At 39.3% G+C, this 20,464-nt stretch overlaps 1 protein-coding gene across 1 annotated transcript in view; it reads right to left on the bottom strand.

The window, feature by feature from the left end:
* Positions 1-20,464, bottom strand: part of CFAP54 (cilia and flagella associated 54) — a 197,438-nt gene that overhangs the window by 118,309 nt on the left and 58,665 nt on the right. The window contains exons 23-26 of the mRNA XM_012735136.1: positions 15,184-15,320; positions 12,573-12,720; positions 10,387-10,542; positions 8,632-8,754 (exon numbers count right to left, since the gene is read on the bottom strand). Of these exons, the coding sequence (XP_012590590.1) occupies positions 8,632-8,754; positions 10,387-10,542; positions 12,573-12,720; positions 15,184-15,320 (564 nt within the window). The remainder of the gene's footprint in view (positions 1-8,631; positions 8,755-10,386; positions 10,543-12,572; positions 12,721-15,183; positions 15,321-20,464) is intronic.

Below are 20,464 nucleotides of genomic sequence, written 5' to 3' on the forward strand. Positions count from 1 at the left end.
AAAAAAAAAAAAAAAGATGTGGTACATATACATAGTGGAATATTACTCAGCAATCAAAAAGGATAAACAGGTGCCTTTTGCAGCAACATGGATGAAGCTGGAAGGGATCATGCTTAGTGAAATAAGCCAGAAAGAAAAAGAAAAATAGTGGATGGTTTCACTCATAGAAGGAGCATAAAGGACCGGGGGTGGGGGGGTGGCGGATAATAATAATGAACTATATACCAGAGACATTTATGAGGGTGGGGTGGGGAGTGGTACATGGGACTATGGTGATGGAACACAGGTGAATTGGTGAAGTCCACAGGGATTACAACTGAGATGGGAAAAGGCACAACAATGATGTAAAAAAATGTATTCCTTTCAAATCAATACCTGAAATCTAGGAACTGGGGTTAGACCCAGGTTTTGGAACTGCTGGTCTGTCTAAAGCTTCTGAATTGACAATACTACCATATCAATCTGAGCATATCCAATTCTGTTATGAAAATCCTGGATTCCCCTCAGTCATGATTGGAGAGAAATGACAAAACAGCATTGGACTAATCTACTTTCCATTCTTCTTCTTGCCTAAGCACATGAAACTTAATTAAGTGCATTCTTGAGAGATTGTTTGATAGTTCTCTCACCAGTCTACACCATGCCCTAGTGTGACATCATCTATTTATAGTGCTCTCATTGAGTCCATATAGTAACAATTCTTGTATATTTATACATAGGTGACTTCTCCTGAGCTCCAAGAACATAGGTCCAATTACATAATGACTGTCTCTGAGGATCACCAATAGACCCTAAAACTCTACGTACTCAAAACTCATTATCGTTTTCCCTTTCCCATACAAAATTAATTCTCATCCAGGGTTAACAAATAGCATTGGGTGCCCCTACTGCCAGTGCCAGGTAGCTGGGTTACATTGATTCTTCCCTCTCCCTCTTTTATCCCCTCATATTTAATAGGTTTCAGGTTCTCAGTTTTATCTCATAAATGACTCTTGAATCCTTTCAATTTCCTCTCCCACTTTTCCACACTAATTTAGTTTATCATCTTACCATCTAACTCACTTCCTGCCTCAGATGTTATCCCCCTCTAATTATTAACTGTAGTGCAATCAGAATATTTTTCTCTGAAGATGCAACTCTCATGACATCATTCCTGGCTTTGAAATCCTTGAATGGCTCCTCTCTCACTTCAGATGGTGCCATTCAGCATCTGTTGCCTGCCCACTGCACTCCACTTTTTAAGGTCACTGAAACATTTCATCATATCCTACCTAATTAAAAATTAATCTGATTCTTCTTTTCCCAAACTGCAAAAATTATTTCCAGGCCTTTCCTGGTGGTGCAGCGGGTTAAAGCACAGCACTAAGAAGCTAAAGCCACTTCCGCATGAGTTCGATCCTCGCCTGCCCCGGAGGTGACCACATGGCGTGGCAGACCTCTCCTGACCCGCACCCCACCCCCCTCAGCAATGCCCCCCACTCCCTTCATCAGTCCTGATCTGCTCCCCACTCTCTCTCTGGTGAATCCTCTCACTGCCACTGCACCTCTGGCCTGTACCCTAGTTCTGTATGCATTAATTAGAAAAAAAATCTTTAAAAATATTATTTCCTATCTTCTCACTGATTACTACCTGAGGCAAGCAATGTTAATAATCCTTTATTTGCCGTGCTTGTTTAATATATGTGTTGAGACTGACTTTATAGTTTCTTGCCTCAAAAACACTTTAATTATCATGTAATCTAATGATCTTTTTCTGTTTATTTTTTGAATTATGTGCCCTACTGAGAAAGGCTTTCCCTGGCTTTAAGGTTATACACATATCCTCAAATCCATTTGGTCTTTAATTTGTTTATGGTATGAGGTAGGGCTTTGATTTTGTTTATTTTCAGATGAATAGTCCATTACACCAGCATCTTTTCTTAAGTGAACACAAAGTAAGTTATTTTCTCAATGAAGTCAAATGCCACTTTGCTCATAGATTAAGTTCTTCAATAGACCTGGGACTATTCCTGAACTCTGTTCTATCCTACCAAACTGCTTGCCCATTACTGTTTTAATACCATTTTTCACTGATGTAGCTTCATCGTAAATTTTAATATCTATTGAGGACTTTCACATTATTCTAATCAGTTTCAGAGACACCCCATTGGGACTCTGATTAGAACTGCATTGCATTTAAGTAGTATTTTAGGGAGGATTTATATTTCTATGACAGCAGGTCTTCCTATTAATGATGTAGCGTGACCTGCATGTTCAGACCTTACTTTGTATCCTTCACTGGATTTCACAATTCATTTCTTTAGGCCTTTAGTACTTTGTTAAGTTAAAAACACTGTGTGTTATAAGTGATCTGCTTTCCCCTCTATTTCTAACTGCTAGTTTATTTTTTAAATCAGTTTGTCACTGTTACATCCACTCACTTTAAAATTTCTCTTTTAAATTCTAGTTTTTACTTGATTCATACATATTTTTGAGACCTCTAAAATTGCAGATAAGTTATACTTTTATAAGATGATTACATATCTTTTTTTAAGATTTATTTATTTATTCATACAGAACTGGGGTACAGGCCAGAGATGCAGAGGGTGAGAGGATTCACCAGAACCAGAGTGGGGAGCAGGATAGGCAGATCAATGAAGTACACTGCTGAGGGGAGCATCGGTCGGGTCAGGAGAGGTCTGCCATGCCATGTGGATCTCCTCCGGGGCAGGCGGGGATCAAACTCATGGGGACGTGGTTTCAGCTTCTTAGTGCAGTGCTTTAACCCGCTGCACCACCAGGGAGGGCCCTGATTTCATATCTGTATCTATTGCATGAGAAAACCTCTAAAAATACTGAAATGCATTATTTAGAATCAGCATCTCTTTTCTGTGTTTGATTTTCAAGGAAACATCTTCAGAAACATGGCATTGAGTATGATTTTACTACAAAACATTGGGAAATACCAAATAGCTTTCTTCCATCCCTGACTTATTTAGAAATTTTACTAGAAAGTTTGCTAGGCGTTCTCAAATGCTTTTGTAACATTTTCATACACTCATAATGGTTTTTCTCCTTGAATGTGCTGTTGTAAAAAAATTCATGTTTTGTTTTCATTCAGACTTAATCTTTTTTTTTTTTTAGATTTATTTATTTGTGCTTACAGAACTGGGGTACAGGCCAGAGGCTCAGGGGTGGTGAGAGGCTTCACCAGAGACAGAGCGGGGAGCAGAACAGGCAGATCGACGAAGTACACTGCTGAGGGGAGCAGCGGGCAGATCAGGAGAGGTCTGCGGCGTCATGTGGTCTCCTCCTGGGCAGGTGGGGATCGGACTCAGGTGGAAGCGGCTTTAGATTCTCAGTGCTGTGCTTTAACCCGCTGCGCCACCAGGGAGGGCCAGACTTAATCTTTCATAACTTGATGAAACTGTACTAAGACCAGAAAAGGACCTGGGCATCCAGAAGCAGAGAAGTCATCTGACAGAGTTGAAGAACATTCTATAAGGCTCCTCTCTGACCTACCTAAGGTCCAATGGCTTTTTCTGCTATAAAAATAGTTCCTTTTTTTGTTTGCATTTTTCCCATTACCTTTCAATTACGGTTTGCAACTTTGTTTTACAAGTGCTTCTTGGTATCATGGACATTACAGTCTGACTTTTTGGCCCATCTAACAGTCTCTGCCTTCTGAATTCATCCACTTGAATACATTTTATTCCTCCCATCTTAAATACAGTCTCCTTTTCTTTCTTCCTTTTGCTGAAATAGGCAGCTTCCCTCCTTGACAATTTGCCCTTCTTCTGTTCTTCCCATTCATTCCTATCTGTTCGTTTTTCTTTACACACAGCCGAGAAGTCCTACTGTGCTTTAAAGTTCTGTTTGTGGTTACATTTCTCCTGAGATACCTTTAAATACACACATCCTAGCAAAAGAAATCAACCCATGTATATAATGTGCATTTTTAAAACGCACCACCATGTAGTAAGCATTGCTACCTGCTTACCTCCCTCAACCCCAAACAGAATGGAAATTTTAGTTCTAGGTTACTACTAAGCTTTCCTTTCCAAGATGACTCTTTCAAGAATCCCTACTTAGCATTTATATTACAAAGTCCTAGTCACATCATTATTATCTATTTAATTTTAATAATACATATATTGCAAGATTCATTGCTCCCATTATTTGTCTCCTTTTTGTCTTTTCCTGTCTTGGGATTTCTGTTCTGAATCAATTGTCACTTGATAGAGTATTTCCTCAAGTGTTTTCCTCAGATAAGTACATGGGCAGAATACGTTTTAAATGCTTATACTTCTGAAGATGTTTAGTTTGCCTGACAAATGGTATCTTTTCTGGTTATTAATTTTTGGACCGTGAACATTTTCCCTCAGGATTCCACAAATGTTGTGCCAGTATTTTAACTTTGAATGTTGCCCATAAAAAGTTTGAAGCAAATTGATTCTCTCCATTGCATATTACCTATCCTGTGGATCTCCAAACTTTAAGATTGTCCTTTTCCTTGAACTTCGGGAATTTTATCAACCTGTGTCTACCACACATACTTTACTACATTAATCCTGCAAGGACTCAGGGAGCCTAGTGCTGCTGTGTTTGTTTCTTTTCTACCTCCAGAACTCAGTTTATCTCATTCTATCACTTCTGCATCGACCTCCTGAATTTATCTTTAGGTAATTCTGTTCTGTGTTACAAAACAATTCTGGAGCAACCATATCAACTTAAGAAATCACATAAGCAGCCCTTCCTGGTGGCGCAGCGGGTTAAAGCACAGCACTGAGAAGCTAAAACCACTTCCGCATGAGTTCAATCCCCGCCTGCCCCGGAGGTGACCACATGGCCTGGCAGACCTCTCCTGACCCGCCCGCTGCTCCCCTCAGCAGTGTACTTCATTGATCTGCCTGTTCTGCTCCCCACTCTGAAGCCTCTCACCACCCCTGAGCCTCTGGCCTGTACCCCAGTTCTGTATACACAAATAAATAAATCTTTAAAAAAAAAAAAAAGAAATCACATAATCATGTTCTTCATGTTTAATTTGTTTAATCAAAATTAAATTTGTTCAGTTACAGAAGATATTTTTGGTTTTGGTTTTGATCATTGAATTGCTTCACATTGAAAATTTTCCTTTTTTAATTCATAATTTCCAGACTAGTGAGAGTAAATAATATTATTGTTGTATGTATCTAGCTCCTCCCCTTGTCCTTCTAGGCCCTCTTCAGTGAGGTATTATTTTTCTCTTCCTGCTAACGGTGTATGCTCCCTCAGCAACTACGGGCCAGATCATAACAGTTTCCCCAACTGTAGTAAACCAGTGAGTGATGGAAGGAATAAGCCTTTCCCTTCTGGAGGTCGGAACATGAAGTCTTCAAATCATGACCTCTTCCCTAAAGTAGAGGATAGAGCCTGTCTGTAGCCAAACCTCCAGAGAAGCCTTAGTTAAAGTGATGGATCAATCAGGGCAGCTATGAAGGAGTCTTCCAGATCCCTGGGCAAATCAGAAAGATCCTGTCAGAATGACCCAAAACAGTCAGGCACATATGGCCCTTCCTTGAGGAAACACTACATTCAACAAAACTCTTTGAACAAATATACAATGCTGACCTGTAAGCAAGGAGCAAGGAGAATAAATCTGTCCCCTACCACTTTTCTTTAGTGAATGAGTTCCAGTAATTTCCCTTCTTCCTTCAACCCCCAGCCCTGGTCTAAGATAGACCCACCCCCCCCACCCCACCCCACCCCTGGCTTTACCAACTAATGTGCTTGAGCTATTATAAACACTGAAAGAGGAGTTTGAAAGTAGAAGTCTCGGATGTTACCTTAGACTGCCATTTCCCCAAAATTCACTACCTCTTTATTTTAAAAAAAAAAATAAGCAGTCTTCGGTGAGACACTGCATTATATTTCTGCAGTGATTCTCATGACAAAAAGCTAAAATAAATTTAATTACTTCAATTGCTTTCACAGATATTTGCAAAAGCACAAAATATATGTGGAAATCCATTGATTCAGTCTACAAACACTAGGTCTACTTATGGAGATATTAAACTATCACTATAACTGCCACATCCACTGGAAATCATCGGTATGCATGAAAGCCTTAAACAGCCCTACTAATTCATAGGCTAAAATCAGACATGATGTGGTAAAGGACTGTGGGTACCTCGGTGGTGAGGATGGTGTAGTATATTTATCTGAGGAGGTGTAAAGCTATCCCCTTAAATCACATATAGTGTTGTAAACCAACATTACCTCAATAAAATTAATTTTTAACAAACCAGTTATCATTTAAGAGGCACTCTAACTTCCTATTTCATTTGATGACATAATTTAAAAGCTAAATATAAAAAGCTAAGCATCATATGTGCTTATGTAACATTTTTATATATTCTCAAAATTTTACACTTGCTAATAATAAAATTAGACAATTGCCTCTCCAGTAAATTATATGCACTCTCTTTGATACCTAAAAATCTCTTAATTCCTTTCCCACTAAAAACAATAATGATAAATAAATAATATAAAGTTGGCCACGAATCCCTAAGGACATTTGCTCACATAATCCTTCATCCCTCCCACCTACAAATATTGTCCAGCATCTTCCTCATCTCTACTCTTTTTCATGTTGCAGGGTCATCCTGCCTAATTAGGCCCAGCCCCCAAAATAACCCTCTCATTTAATATTTTCTGCCTATAATGTAAATCTTCATGGAGTTACATTAAGTATTCTTTGTCTCTCCCACTGAACTATAAGTTCTGTGAGAGCAAAAAGTTGATCTTTATTACTGTATCTACAAGATGATATGTTAAGTACTTAATTCAAATTTGTTAAAGGAAAGAATACTGTTCAAGCAGGCTTTGAGTTGATGAACAACACTGTTGTCTTTTTAATTACTTTAACTGCCTACAGGGAAGACACTGACTCTCTAATTTGACTCAGGAACCAACAAATCTTATACCACAGCCAATCAGTTGGCAAACTCTTTATCTCCTGGGCTCCAGTAGGCATTTGAGTTTGTAACTCTTGCTTTAGAACATAGTTTAAGTCTCATGTTCTAAGTGAAACTTTCTCCAAGTGTTCCAGCCCCTTCATGATCTTCCTTCATCTCTGTTTGTGTTACCACCATCTACTCATCATCAGAAATGACCTCTCCAACTCCTCTTTTTCCTTTTCCTCCCCCTTCCTCCTTTTCCTTCATCAACTCTTCCTTTTTCTAATTTTCTCCCCCTCCTCCTTCCTCTTCTTTTCTTCCCATTCCTCCTCTTGTTCTTCCTTCTGTTTCTCCTCCTGCTTCTACTATATGGTTCTCGCTCTTTGCAGGTATGTCAAATGATCACAATACCTGACACAGTGAGCACACATTAAATGCTTTCTGAATAAACAAATAAAATAAAAATGAAAACTAGTTTATGTTCTTTTTCCCTAGCTGGACTCTAAACCCCTTAAGGACTCTGTCTTGCCATAAACCTCTTTGTAGTCATTGTTACTTATAGTTGTATATTTTAAAACAGAAGTTTATTGACTTAGAGGTAAAGGCAAAGATGGTGTTGATATAATATTATGATTGGTGTTTGTGTTCACGAGAAATCAATTTTTAAAAGCTCAGGTTTATGCTTCCTGACTTAAAAATACAATCCCAAATCAAGTTAAATCTTGCCTCTGATCCCAACTGCCTCTAAGTCATTGTCTCAGCAGCTAAACTCAGATGCCAATGGTCAATCATTTGGTGACCATTCTTGCTATCCTCAGGCTCTTCCCTCATTGCTTAATTTCAGCATGCCTGAGTTGCTCCCCAATAGCCTCCCTCTGCCCAATCACTAGGCTCTTCATCTAGGTCTCCAGACTCTGCTTCCTGATCTCTGGCTACCATAGCCACAGCCCACGTCATTACTCCGTCCAACTGTGGTTAGGAAAGAGCATCCTGAGATGCCTTCACCTTCTAAACCCCATTTTCTCTGTGTGTGTTACTGTAAATACACTGGTCTTGTATGTACTCTGACTACACTTTTGTCTATGTCATCTCCCTGGCTTAGATCCCTACATAATAGTTGATCATCTGACTTCACCTCTACCGCTTGTGTGTTTCAACAAGCACACACACCAATCTCAGAAACATCTTTATGATCTGTGGCTGGTCTGCCCCTTCTTTCAGGTCTAACATGGTTGAAATATTCTGATTTCATGGGATCATCATACCTTCCTTTAGGCAGTGACCAGCTTCACAAACCTTTCACTTCATCTCTTGGCATCTTCTAAGCCCCACTGTCCTAAATCATCTCTTGAGTTAAGACTCCTTGGGTCTGCCTGTAATTTTTCCCTTGTAGTCACACTTGACAAGAAGCTACACAGATTACAGCACTATGTGTCATTGATATTCCTGGGTTTTGAAACAAATTTGTTGTGTGTGGCAATATGCAATGCTTGTAAAATATACAAATGCTATTTTGAAACATCAAAAAGTTGTCAAAAAGTTCTACAACCGATTGCTATTAAGTCATATTTATATTTTTAAATTTATTTTGATGCAAACTACTTGGGAGTTGAAATTTTAAAAGTACTGTAATTATTGCAGTTAAAAGTAGTTTATTTCTAAATAATTACTGCACCTTAATTTTATCATAATAGACACAACAGGAGATAGATACCTTTGTTATATAGAAGACACAGCAAGCTACCATGTGCTGTATACTTTCAAAACTCGCCATGTGTTTCTTTGAGTGGACAACATTTGAAAGTCCTTGCAAAGCCACTATGCATTTGATCAAGATCTGGAAAACAAGCAACGTGGTTTTTGTTAAAAACTACCATTCTTACTCATTATAAGATATTCTATTCCAATCATGCAAGTTTTGAACCACCAAATTTTACTTTTATAAATTATTATTGATAAACCACATGTGTAAAGGAGCATACACTCACATAAAATTGATATATTCAATTTTTAGATCCATCCCTTGAAAACTAGCAGAGAGAATAAAGTAAGTACACAAAGACTGGAATGCAAAGCCACATTTTGGCAAGGCTATAAACAATCTGGTAAAATAGAGGATGTATACCAGAAACCAAAGATTGCATCCAGGTTTAGGAGTGCCTACAGGTTGCTATCAATATAGTCAAATATGTTTTCTCTTTCTTCTTGTTTCTAAAGAGTTCTGTCTTGGTTAGAAGTGGTTCTCCTCACTCCAGATTGCATATGTAATCTCCTGGGGTTATTTGTCATATAAATTTTGCTTTGTTTTACATTGAAGTCATTAATAAGTTTGAAAATTTATATATAATACAAATAAAGGTCAAATCTACTTTCTCTAAGATGACTAACCCAGTGTTTCACCACCATTTCCTAAAAACATCCATTCCCTTCCCAATGAATTGGAATGGCACTTCTGTGATATACATGGGCTATTTCTGGAATCTCCCTCTGTTCCAATCATCTTTCCCTAGTCTAAATGATATAATTTAACTAGAAATTCCTTGCTGAAGGCTTTTTCTTATAGCTATCATCCACTCTGTAGCTAAAGGCATCCTGAATCAGTAGTATACCAGAAGATGACCACAGACTTTCCTGAACTCAACCAACTGACCCCCAATCACAGCTGATGTTCCCAGCATGTTATCTTTGCTGGAGCACAGTGAAAGTCAAGCACTGATGTGGCTAATGTTTTCTTTACTATCCCATTAGGAAGAACTACCAGACATTCCCACTCATGTTGAGCCCCAGGGCAACAATAACTATCCCACCCTCTGAAATAATATTTTAGGAAAGGACCCAAACTTCCTAGACATTTCTAGGATCTGAAAAGATCTGAACACTGCAACTCTATGCCAATAACATCATGTTAACCAGACCTTCTAAGCAAGAAAGGGTAAGCACTTTGAAGGCCTGGGTAAGATACTTGTCACCCACGGGTTGAAATAAATCCTATAAAGATTCAAAGGTCTGACACATTAATGAAATATCTGGAGCATCTTGACACACCTGTCCAGAGTAAGTCTCACATCTGCCATCTCTCCTATCTAGGAAGAAAAGACAGATGCCTTTTGATTCTGGAAGAAGTGCATTTCACTTTAATAATACGCTCTGAATAAATATTGCTGTTCTAACATTGTAAGAATATAAACATTGAAATGACTTGAAAAACCCAGCAAAGCAAAATGCCGATATTTAAATATGGACTGCAGCTGGGCTGAACACTTTCAGAGAATACATTATAACTGCCCAGATACAATTTAAATTATTAAAATGATTTTCAGTGAATTCATGAAATTTCAGATTTATTCTTGACCTATTTGTACTTCAAAAGAAATACACTAATGTCTCTTTTTTGAAATGTACTGATGAACTGCTTTTGTAAATATAGCCTTATACTGGTGGGAGGTGGGGAAGGGAGAAGACCCCTTACCTGGACAGCAGGTACCAAGACAATATTGTGATAGACTATAGGAGCAAGGAGTCCATAACACTGAGTCACAGCTTGAAGGGTATAAATGGAATCATTTAGGTAGCTGCTAAGTTCCAAGGCCACTAATATTCTCTCACATTCAATCAGTCTAGCAATCTGTAAAAAAAAAAAAAAAAAAAAAAAGTATGGTTAAACATGTTGAACATCAGAAGATGCTTAATTAATGTATATCTTAGAATAGGGCAGTAGATATGATACTTGTGAATGAACAATGGAATGTATGTTGGTATAAAAAAATCTAAATTTAAGAAAAAATCCAATACCTAATAATCAAATATATGGTTAACACAGTCTTAGAATTAAACTTCAGGATTTTTTTAAAGGTAAGTTACAACTGAGTGCTCCCTGGTGGCGCAACGAGTTAGGATGCAGCACTGCCAGCTGGATGCAGCCACTTCGGTGCAAGTTCGATCCCCTGTCCTGGAAGTGATCCACATGGCGCAGCAGACCTCTCCTGTGGACTTCATTGATCTGCCTGTTCTGCTCCCCACTCTGTTTCTGGTGAAGCCTCTCACTGCCCCTGCACCTCTGGACTGTACCCCAGTTCTGTATGAATGAATACATATATCTTTTTTTTTATTAAGTTATAACAAATAATAATTATAATATCCCTGCAATATCACTGCCCCCATTAGATTAACAAAGTTTCACTTTCCTTTTGAATTTGTGAGAAGGTGGTAAATACTCAGTAGACCAAACTAATCTTCTAATATACATCTGCTAGTTAAATGAAAATGAGTAAGATATAAAGTTAAACTGTGATGAAATGACACAAAAAATAAGACTCCTATCTTACTCCTCCTTTCCCTTTTCTGGGGAAAGATTTCATTTTTCCATATAGACACATAGTATTTTGTACAAGTGGTAACTAGAATTTCCATACAGCAAATTGTCACAAGAATAAAAGGCTGGCATTCTGGAATTCACTGAAATACTTAAAAGATTGTCTTTAATTTTAGACTGAGTACTGAAAGAAAACGGAATACAATAGTACGACAGTTTGACAGCTGTCCGTGGTTGGCCTCTACAACGCTGTGAAATTGTCTTCAGCCGAGGGTCATGCTTTTTCATTTTCATGCCTCAGAAACTGGCATGGGGCTTTCTCGTGGTACCAGGTTAAGTCTGAATACTATGAAGCTATCCACAGCCACTGCAGCACAAGTTCGATCCCTGACCAGGGATCTGACCCACCTGGCTCCCCTCAACAGTGTATTGCAATAGATCTGCCTGTTCTGCTTCCCACTCTAACTCCACCTCTGGCCTATACCCAGTTCTTGTATGTATAAATAAATAAATCTTCACAAAATAAAAAAGAAAGAAGTTGGCACAGCCTTGGGTAACGTTTTATTGGCTGATCGTTCATAGATGAGCAGGAAAAAGAACTGTAAAAATGAAAACCTATGGCAAAAGTCTACATATATCTAAGGTAAGGAGGAGAGAGAAGGAATAACGTACCTCAAGTTAGAATGAAAAAAATAATAACGCAGGATTGTTATTAAAAGCAAGAGCAGATAGACATCAAGTAACATTTGATAGACATCAAGTAACATTTAAAAAGAAGTGCCCTGAGAGTCTGTCAATAATTATCAAAAAGATGTTGAGTTGTTTGTTATCTGTACAGGAATGCAATATTATAATTTTTAGGAAGTGGTAATGTGGTATGCCAGAATGAAAATATGTCCAAGGTAAAATTTAAAACATAATAAAAAGACAAGTTGCAGAATAGCAGGTAGATCATGATGCCATTTTTTTTGTAAAATAATAATAAATTACACATTTTGTCTATGCATAACAACTATGTATATGCATATTTTTCAAATTGGAGATACCAGGTGGGGAAAAAAGGCATAGTATTCTTATGGGCAATGAATTACAATGGGTTTCACTTTATACATTATACATTTCAAATATTTGAAATTTATACTATTTTTGTACAAATTGAAAAGAAGGAAAAAGCTACTCAGACCTCTGAAACCTACAAAGAATATCAAGTAAACTAGAACAATCATTTCACAGCTTCTCAGTCCATTCACAAATGAGGTCATCAATCCCCAAGGCACATGAACTTGATACATCAAGAAACAAAGACAAATTGGCACGTTTTCAGTCATTTTTAATTCACTTACTTGTTGAGAGGGGAAAATCTCATTGCCTTTAATATTGTCACAAAAAAGATTTTCTTCTTTAATTTTAATGTCACTTGTTACAAAAATGCTTCTAAGAAAAAGGTATAAGAGGATTGATGAAGTCTCTGCCAAAATATCTGGATATAATCTGCAAAAACAAATAAATGGTGTTACAGACCTAAATATAAAATGGTTGAGTATGTGAACACACCCTTTTCGATGAACTCTTACTATCCACATAATGATCCCAAGATAGTAGCCAAAATTTGTGGCATGGTCTCTTTTGTAGTCTTTAAATTAATATTAAAGATGCTCATTAACAATTAAGAAAATAAAGGTGCTGAGGTTCTGTCTGAGCTGCATAAAAGTAAATATGGGCAGAGAGTTCTGGTTCTAAGATATAAAATTATTTTCTGTCACTATAGTGAGATCACTATATATATTCAGAAGTCTGTAAAACAGTACCAGTATTTTAATTAATGAATTTTCTGAAGACAAGGGCCATTAATAGTAAAATCATCCATGGAGAGAGCAGGATGGGAAAAAAAAAAAGAGTGAGAGATAGAGAATTAATAATTCTTGGGTCATTTCTAATTATCTCTTCTAAACAGTAGTCAACAGTGTTAGCCATCAGCAAAATGGAGAGAGCCACAATCTTCCTTCTTTGCTTCCAAAATTCCCTTTCTTGCCTTTAGTCTTACTTGGCAACAAGCCCTCCCCCACTAAATTCTTCTCAACCTCTCCTATACCTAAAAAGTAAGAAATACTCGACTTCACACTTGTAGGTGATCTGTTTTTACAACATGCCTGAACTCTAAAGTGTTCTTGACCAGGAGAATGGTGGTTCCCCACTCCTGCAACTCACACTCATCTTGGTCTTCAGGATGTCTGCCAGCACCTTGAAGGTGTGAAGAATGCAGACTACTGAATCCTCTCAGCTTCCTCCTTCCTCTACCCAGCTCAGACTCTGTTGGGTCATTTCCACCGTGATTTCTCTAAAACTTTCAATTCCACACCCTTTAATTTATGAAATTCTCCATTTGCTTTACCTTACAGAGATGTCACAGTCCAATTTTGGTATTTCTATTCAACTTTTCTGACTCCAAAATTTTTCTGTCAGCCACAACTGTCAATCGCTTGCCAATTCTCCTCATTCATCCTTGTTTTCATTCAAACTGGCATCCCCTGAACGCCTACTGTGTCGAAGACTATCCAGTCCTTAGTAGGCAAGACCAATCAAATGCAGCCCTGGGCCACAGGGAACTGAGGTCTGCTACAAATTCATTATCTGTGACATCAGTGGAGCCATTAGTACTTCTCAACAGCACTTCTCTTTATTTCTCACGTCACCCTGGTCACACTGCCCATAGCACAAGTCCCACTGTCACTGTGCCATCACCACCTGCAGTAGACACTCCTCCACCGGCTCGCTACCCTCCACCTCCTAAATTCTTTCATTAAGACTGCCTTCTTTCTAAGGTTTCTAACCTGTTTCCATTTCCCTTAACACCAAACTTCAAATGAGAAGTCTGTGCTTGCTATTACTCCCCATTTTCATTTATTCTTTACACAACTGCTTTAAAAGATTCCTGGTCTTCAGAAATCACAAAAATGACACTCTTGAACTCACCAGTGGCCCCTCAACTGTCAATTCTAAAAGTCTCCTCTTAGTTTTCCTTCTGCCCAACTACTCTGCAGCACTTAATTGAGCAACTACTAGCACTCTCTTCTAATGCTAGTAGTTTCGCTCCCCCTGACAGTGCAGGTTCCCAGACTTTCACCTCCTGGGCTCGTCCTTCTCTCTAACCTTCCTTGAACTTCTTAAATGTAAGCAATGCCCAGGGTTCCAGTCCTTCTTTTCTGCTAAACATTCATTCATGGGGAGATCTCACTCACTGTCAAAATTTTAATGATGACCTTAAGAGACAATTTTTTTTTAAAGATTTATTTATTTATTCATACAGAACTGGGGTACAGGCCAGAGATGCGGAGGGTGAGAGGATTCACCAGAGACAGAGTGGGGAGCAGAACAGGAAGATCGACGAAGTACACTGCTGAGGGGAGCAGCAGGTGGGCCAGGAGAGGTCTGCCACACCATGTGGTCACCTCCAGGGCAGGCGGGAATTGAACTCATGCGGAAGCAGCTTTAGATTCTCAGTGCTATGCTTTAACCCGCTGCGCCACCAGGGAGGGCCGCAAGAGACAATTTTTAATCCTATCTCTAAGCCTCCACCTCTCTGCTTTCTTCTTCTTACCCATCGGACCATAACCTTAACTCCAATTGACTTTTCTCTGTCACAAAAGTACCCAATGCATATCTGTGCTCTCTAGTATATGTGAAATTACCTTTGGAAAATATCAGGGTTTTTTTTTTTTTTTCCCCTACAACCTTCATTAAATTATATTCCGAAAGCATCCACATACCTAGAGAGTTTTTTCTGACTCTAGCAGGGAAGCTTCTAACAAGGAACACAAACACTTTAACTACTTCTTAGAAATAGTCTTACCTGGAGATCTTAACATGAAATTGAAAAGAAAAGAATTCAAGGTTTCACACACAGTATCTATATTTTCAGTAACAAATTTGATCCTTTAAAAGTATGTTCGTTACCTTCTTTGTGTAATCGTCATGATATTGCTTAAAGAGATCACGGATTCTTCATCATGACGTGGAGAAGCAACAAAATAATCCCAAACTGGTGAGAAAGCTTTCTTAGCCAACTCATAATTACCAATCTGATAGGCAACCTAAGACAAAAAGCACATGGTTTTATGCAATGTTTTTACTTGCGAAATGTTTATTTTAGAGAAGAATCCTATCACGCTGATCTCTATAATTATTCACATGTGTTATTCTGTTCTACAGAGCGACAGTCAGGTAACAACGGCCACTGGCAAGGGAGACAGGCACATTTTGAAGTCTCTTTTATTTCTAAATTGCATGGAAATTTGAAACTCTGTAAGGATGTTTCAAATTCTCATAAGCAAAACAAAGATCACATCTGAGCCAAATTAATTTCATTTCCATCTATCTCGGCAGCGTGCTCCATTTATTATAGACACTGTTATAATGAACAATCTGTTCCAAGAGAAACAATCAGATTTCCCAAAACCAAAATATGAAATATACTTCATTCTTTTCAGGTTCTGACTGACACTTTCAGAGTTTTTGTGCAACAAAGGGTTCACAGCTGAAAAGAGTAAAGAACTAAATAGAGATACTTTCGAGAAGCCACAATCCATTTTGATGTTAATGTATTCGACAGCAGACAAAATAACTGATTTTGCAGGTAAAACCTAGAAGTTTAAGAGAAGATACAGTGACTTACCTACTTCTCCTGGTAGAATATATTTCTTTAATGATATTTCTAAAAATCGTTCCACCTAAATATGAGTAACAATATGAAATCTCACCAAATGAATGGTGTGCTGTTTCAGTCTCTAAAGGAACCAGGCAGGATACAAAGTATAAACAAATTGATTGAATGAAAGATGTAAATGAAATGTTGCCAGGGTATGTTCCATCCAAGGGAATAATTTAGAGGGGCAGAACTTTTTAAATCTGCCAATTCAGTACTCGTAGTCAATCAGCCAATAAACTCCTGTGAGTTTTCTTTCTACTGTGTGCGAAGTACTGTTAAGATTCTTCCAAGTTTAAAATTACCTCATATTTCACAAACTGTACTCAAGTTACAGACATGAAATCATAGAAAAACTACAAAGAATAACTTAATAATTATAGAGCTCTGATAGGGAGAAATGAAGACTTCAAAGAGGACGGAAGCTAGAGTAGATCACTACGGCTGGGTGGAGAATCAGGCAGACACAGTTTAGACAGAATCCAACAAAAGGCCCCATATTGGAAGCCACCACCATGCCATTCAGCAAAGACTGGAAGGACAGGTCAACCCTGTGAAGAAAAATGGGCAGGATGATCGGGCAGGTAAAGTGCAAACCTGATTTCAGAGGGAACGAAAATCAAGTGAAAGCCTTTAAAGACGCCAAGCGCTGGACTAGGCACTTTTTGTCACTAGTGTGCTGGCTCTTCAATGACTGAGGTGTGACGAGGGCTCAATTACCCTTTTCCAGTTGAGGAAACTGGGACATGGAGAAGTTGAAATTTATACAGAACCTGACATTCAGTTCAAATAGTGGAGCTAAGACTTCGAGAGGTAAACGACTCACTTTCCTGAGCAACTCTGGTCAATAAAGGAGTTGGATGAAATCATCATATAATTTTAAGATTTTTCATGGAAAGTAATAACAGATGGTATGTAAGGGAGTTGGTGAAACTATCATGGAAGGTCCTTTCTCTTAAAATATATATCCTTTCAAAAAAACTATTACTTATTCAATTAGTGTCACGTCAAAATAAGAAAGGATACCATGATAAAACTAAGCTTTATTTATCAAGGCTTTATTTATCTATGTGCCTTGACATAGGAGGACTCTGGTACAGGCAGGTTCAAGTGGTATGCAGGGTATGTTTAAGAGGGAGAGGGGTTAAAATGAGAAAGGAGTACTAAAAGAAGAAGAAAAGAAGTACTTAATAGATAGCCTTCACTCGCCTTCCAGAGCTCCACTCTTAGTTTTCTTTTTACTTCAAATACCACATTTCTTTTCAGATGCCTTTGCAAGCTCCTCTTAGCCTCAAACTCTGTAAGCGTGTGACCCAGAGCTCAGACTTTACACCCCTCCTCTTCTCTGTCTCCCCTCATTTCAGCCCAGTGGCTTTCACTGTCACATGACCACTCTCGAATTCCTCTCTGCCTTCCCAAAACCCAGATTTAAACATCTGACTACTCAACAATTCTCACTAAATATGGACCAATCTTATTCTGCTATTTCTCAGTCTGAATTGCATATTCAGTATATCTGCCTGTGTCTGGTGAATCCTCTCACCACCCCCCACACATCTGGTCTGTACCCCAGTTCTTGTATGCATAAATAAATAAATCTTTAAAAGAAATATAATTTCATGGTCGGCATCACCAACCCACCCACTCACCTCTCACTTCTCTGACCAACCCTTTCATTCTCCATGAGTTCCTCTGCTCCAGACAGAGCCTCTTGCTGTGAATGAAGCATACCAGATGCATTTTTGGAAATCTTAGAGCTTTGCTCTAGCTCCTTCTGTAGAATGCTCTTCCTCTAAAAGCCTCTCCCCCTCACCTCTTCCAAGTCTCTGCTCAGATCTCACCCGCTGGGTGTGGTCTCCGCAAACATGCTATGTTGCTCTGTACCCTACTTTTCATTCTCCACTTTACATTTCCAGTTCCTCTTACTATACTCTACCATCTCATTCTATGGAACTTACTTCCCAATGTACTACATAAGTCCCTGTGTTCACTGTTTTTGTTTTTGTTTTTTTGTTTTGTTTCGTTTTTTAAGATTTATTTATTTGTGCATACAGAACTGGGGTACAGGCCAGAGGCTCAGGGGCGGCGAGAGGCTTCACCAGAGATAGAGTGGGGAACAGAACAGGCAGATCAACGAAGTACACTGCTGAGGGGAGCAGCGGGCGGGTCAGGAGAGGTCTGCTGCGCCATGTGGTCAACTCCGGGGCAGGCGGCAGGCGGGAATCGAACTCATGCGGAAGTGGCTTCAGATTCTCAGTGCTGTGCTTTAACCCGCTGCACCACCAGGGAGGGCCTGTTTTGTTTCGTTTTTTAAGATTTATTTATTTGTGCATACAGAACTGGGGTACAGGCCAGAGGCTCAGGGGCGGCGAGAGGCTTCACCAGAGATAGAGTGGGGAACAGAACAGGCAGATCAACGAAGTACACTGCTGAGGGGAGCAGCGGGCGGGTCAGGAGAGGTCTGCTGCGCCATGTGGTCTCCTCCGGGGCAGGCGGCAGGCGGGAATCGAACTCATGCGGAAGTGGCTTCAGATTCTCAGTGCTGTGCTTTAACCCGCTGCACCACCAGGGAGGACCGAGATTAATCTTTTTTTAATAAAAGATTAATTTATTTATGCACACAAGACCTGGGGTATAAGCCAGAGAGATGCAGAAGGTGAGAGGTTTCACCAGAGGCAAAGTGGGGAGCAGAACAGACATATCTACTGAAATACACTGCTGAAGGGAGCAGCTGGCAGGTCTGGAGTGCTCTGCCGTGTCATGTGGGTCACCTTCCTGGCTGGGGAGTGAACTCAGGCTCCAGTGACTGCCAATAGCATCATAGTGCTGTGTATTAACCACTGAGCCACCGGAGGACCCTGAGATTAATCTTTTCTTTGCCAATCCCATCTTCTTCCAAGAAAGGGCATCTCAGGAAGGCTCAGTGACTTACACAAGGTTACTCTGGTAGAAGATGCAGCCTTGGCACGAGAACCAGCTCATGCGCTCCTCCAGCTCTGTCCAGGCTGTAAGGGTGTCATGCATTCAACCTCTTAACACCTGCCAAGTTCTGTTAGCACCTGCTTCTCCCCCATGTCTTCTCTGCTTGGGGGGCGGGGGGTTGCACATCAGAGTTTGGTCAGAATTGGCAGTAGAGTTTGATGTTTTGTCAGTTATCACAATGGTGACAAGAGAGAAGAAAATGAAGTTCATACATTTTTTTCCCTCACTTCATATATGAATCCATTGAAACTCTTTGATTAATAGAGGTATTATTTTAGTCTAGGACCATTCAAATTAAAAAAAAAAAAAAGAACTTTCCAGCTAAAACATAATCATCTCTTCATTTCTAAAGTTCATTAAGAAGCTTCATTCATTCTTCTCATTTTCTAACTGAATATTACTATTATCTCTCTTCATTTATTTAATGTTGATTTTATGCCAGATCTTATGCTAGATGTCATCTTTCATCTGTCTTTTGTATTAATCTTACTACCATAACAATAACCCTTGTTTAGATGACCTTTGACTTTCAGTTTTAGTGTAGACACTGATGCAAATGAGAACCAGCCTGGTGGAGACCTGGGCCTGTGAAGGCCGCAGAGGCCACGCAGCTCTGGGCCTCAGACTTTGCATCTCTGCACCTGCTTTCTTTTTTTCTCTCCAGTGACTAATTTTCTTTACTTTTCCATCTTTGGTGGAAAAATGGCAGCTCCTGAATTTTTATCTATCCCTCAATTTCAGTTACAAGCATAGACCAGCTAGATGGCTTATAATCTGGATTCCAAATTCCTGGGTAAGCAAATCTGATTGGCTCACCCAATGTAATAAAGAATTTGTCTTCATTGTTGATATGTGACATCCTTGTTTTAAACCTCATCCCTTTTTTTCTTATTTTGGTTGCACATCTGAGCAAGCTTGAGTGGGACATCTGTGAACTCACCTTCATCTTTGGTGCCAGGAGGAAATTTACAACTTCCCACTAGAAGGAAGTTTCCCAAGTCCAACCTCCAAGCCACTGATTAAAGCCCAACATATTTTTCTGCATTATCCAAGTCAGACCTGCTTGTACCTGCCCAACTCTCCCTGGGAATCTTTGCATGAACAATAGAAATGTTTCTCAAATTCTCCTGGTGCCTGGAGTGTCACCAGCTTCTACTTTAGAAGCAAACTCTGGGTAAGGAGTTCATCTTACTTTGATGGGAGGCTATAAAACACACAGCTGGAGTCAGACGCTCGTTCCTGGACTAGTCAGCCACGTGGATAGTATAATTGTCAGGTGTCTTCTGGGGGTAGAAGGAAATCATCAGGAAAAAAGGATTTTAAAAATCATCTAACACATTACTACTGAGTGCTTATTCTGTGCCACATTTGCTCCAGGTTAATGACCCTAAACCTTGAGTGTGCACAAGAATGAGTTGCAGTGCTGCTTAAAAATATTGTGGGTCCCAGGCGAGAAAATAACAAAAATAATGAACAACCATAGACCAGAGACATTCTGTGGGGGCAGAGTGGGGAATGGGATCAAAAACGGGGGGGAGGGAGGGAGGGAAA

The sequence above is a fragment of the Condylura cristata genome, unplaced genomic scaffold (assembly GCF_000260355.1).
Source record: "Condylura cristata isolate star-nosed mole 26May11 unplaced genomic scaffold, ConCri1.0 scaffold00004, whole genome shotgun sequence".
In the NCBI taxonomy this organism is placed as follows: Eukaryota; Metazoa; Chordata; class Mammalia; order Eulipotyphla; family Talpidae; genus Condylura; species Condylura cristata.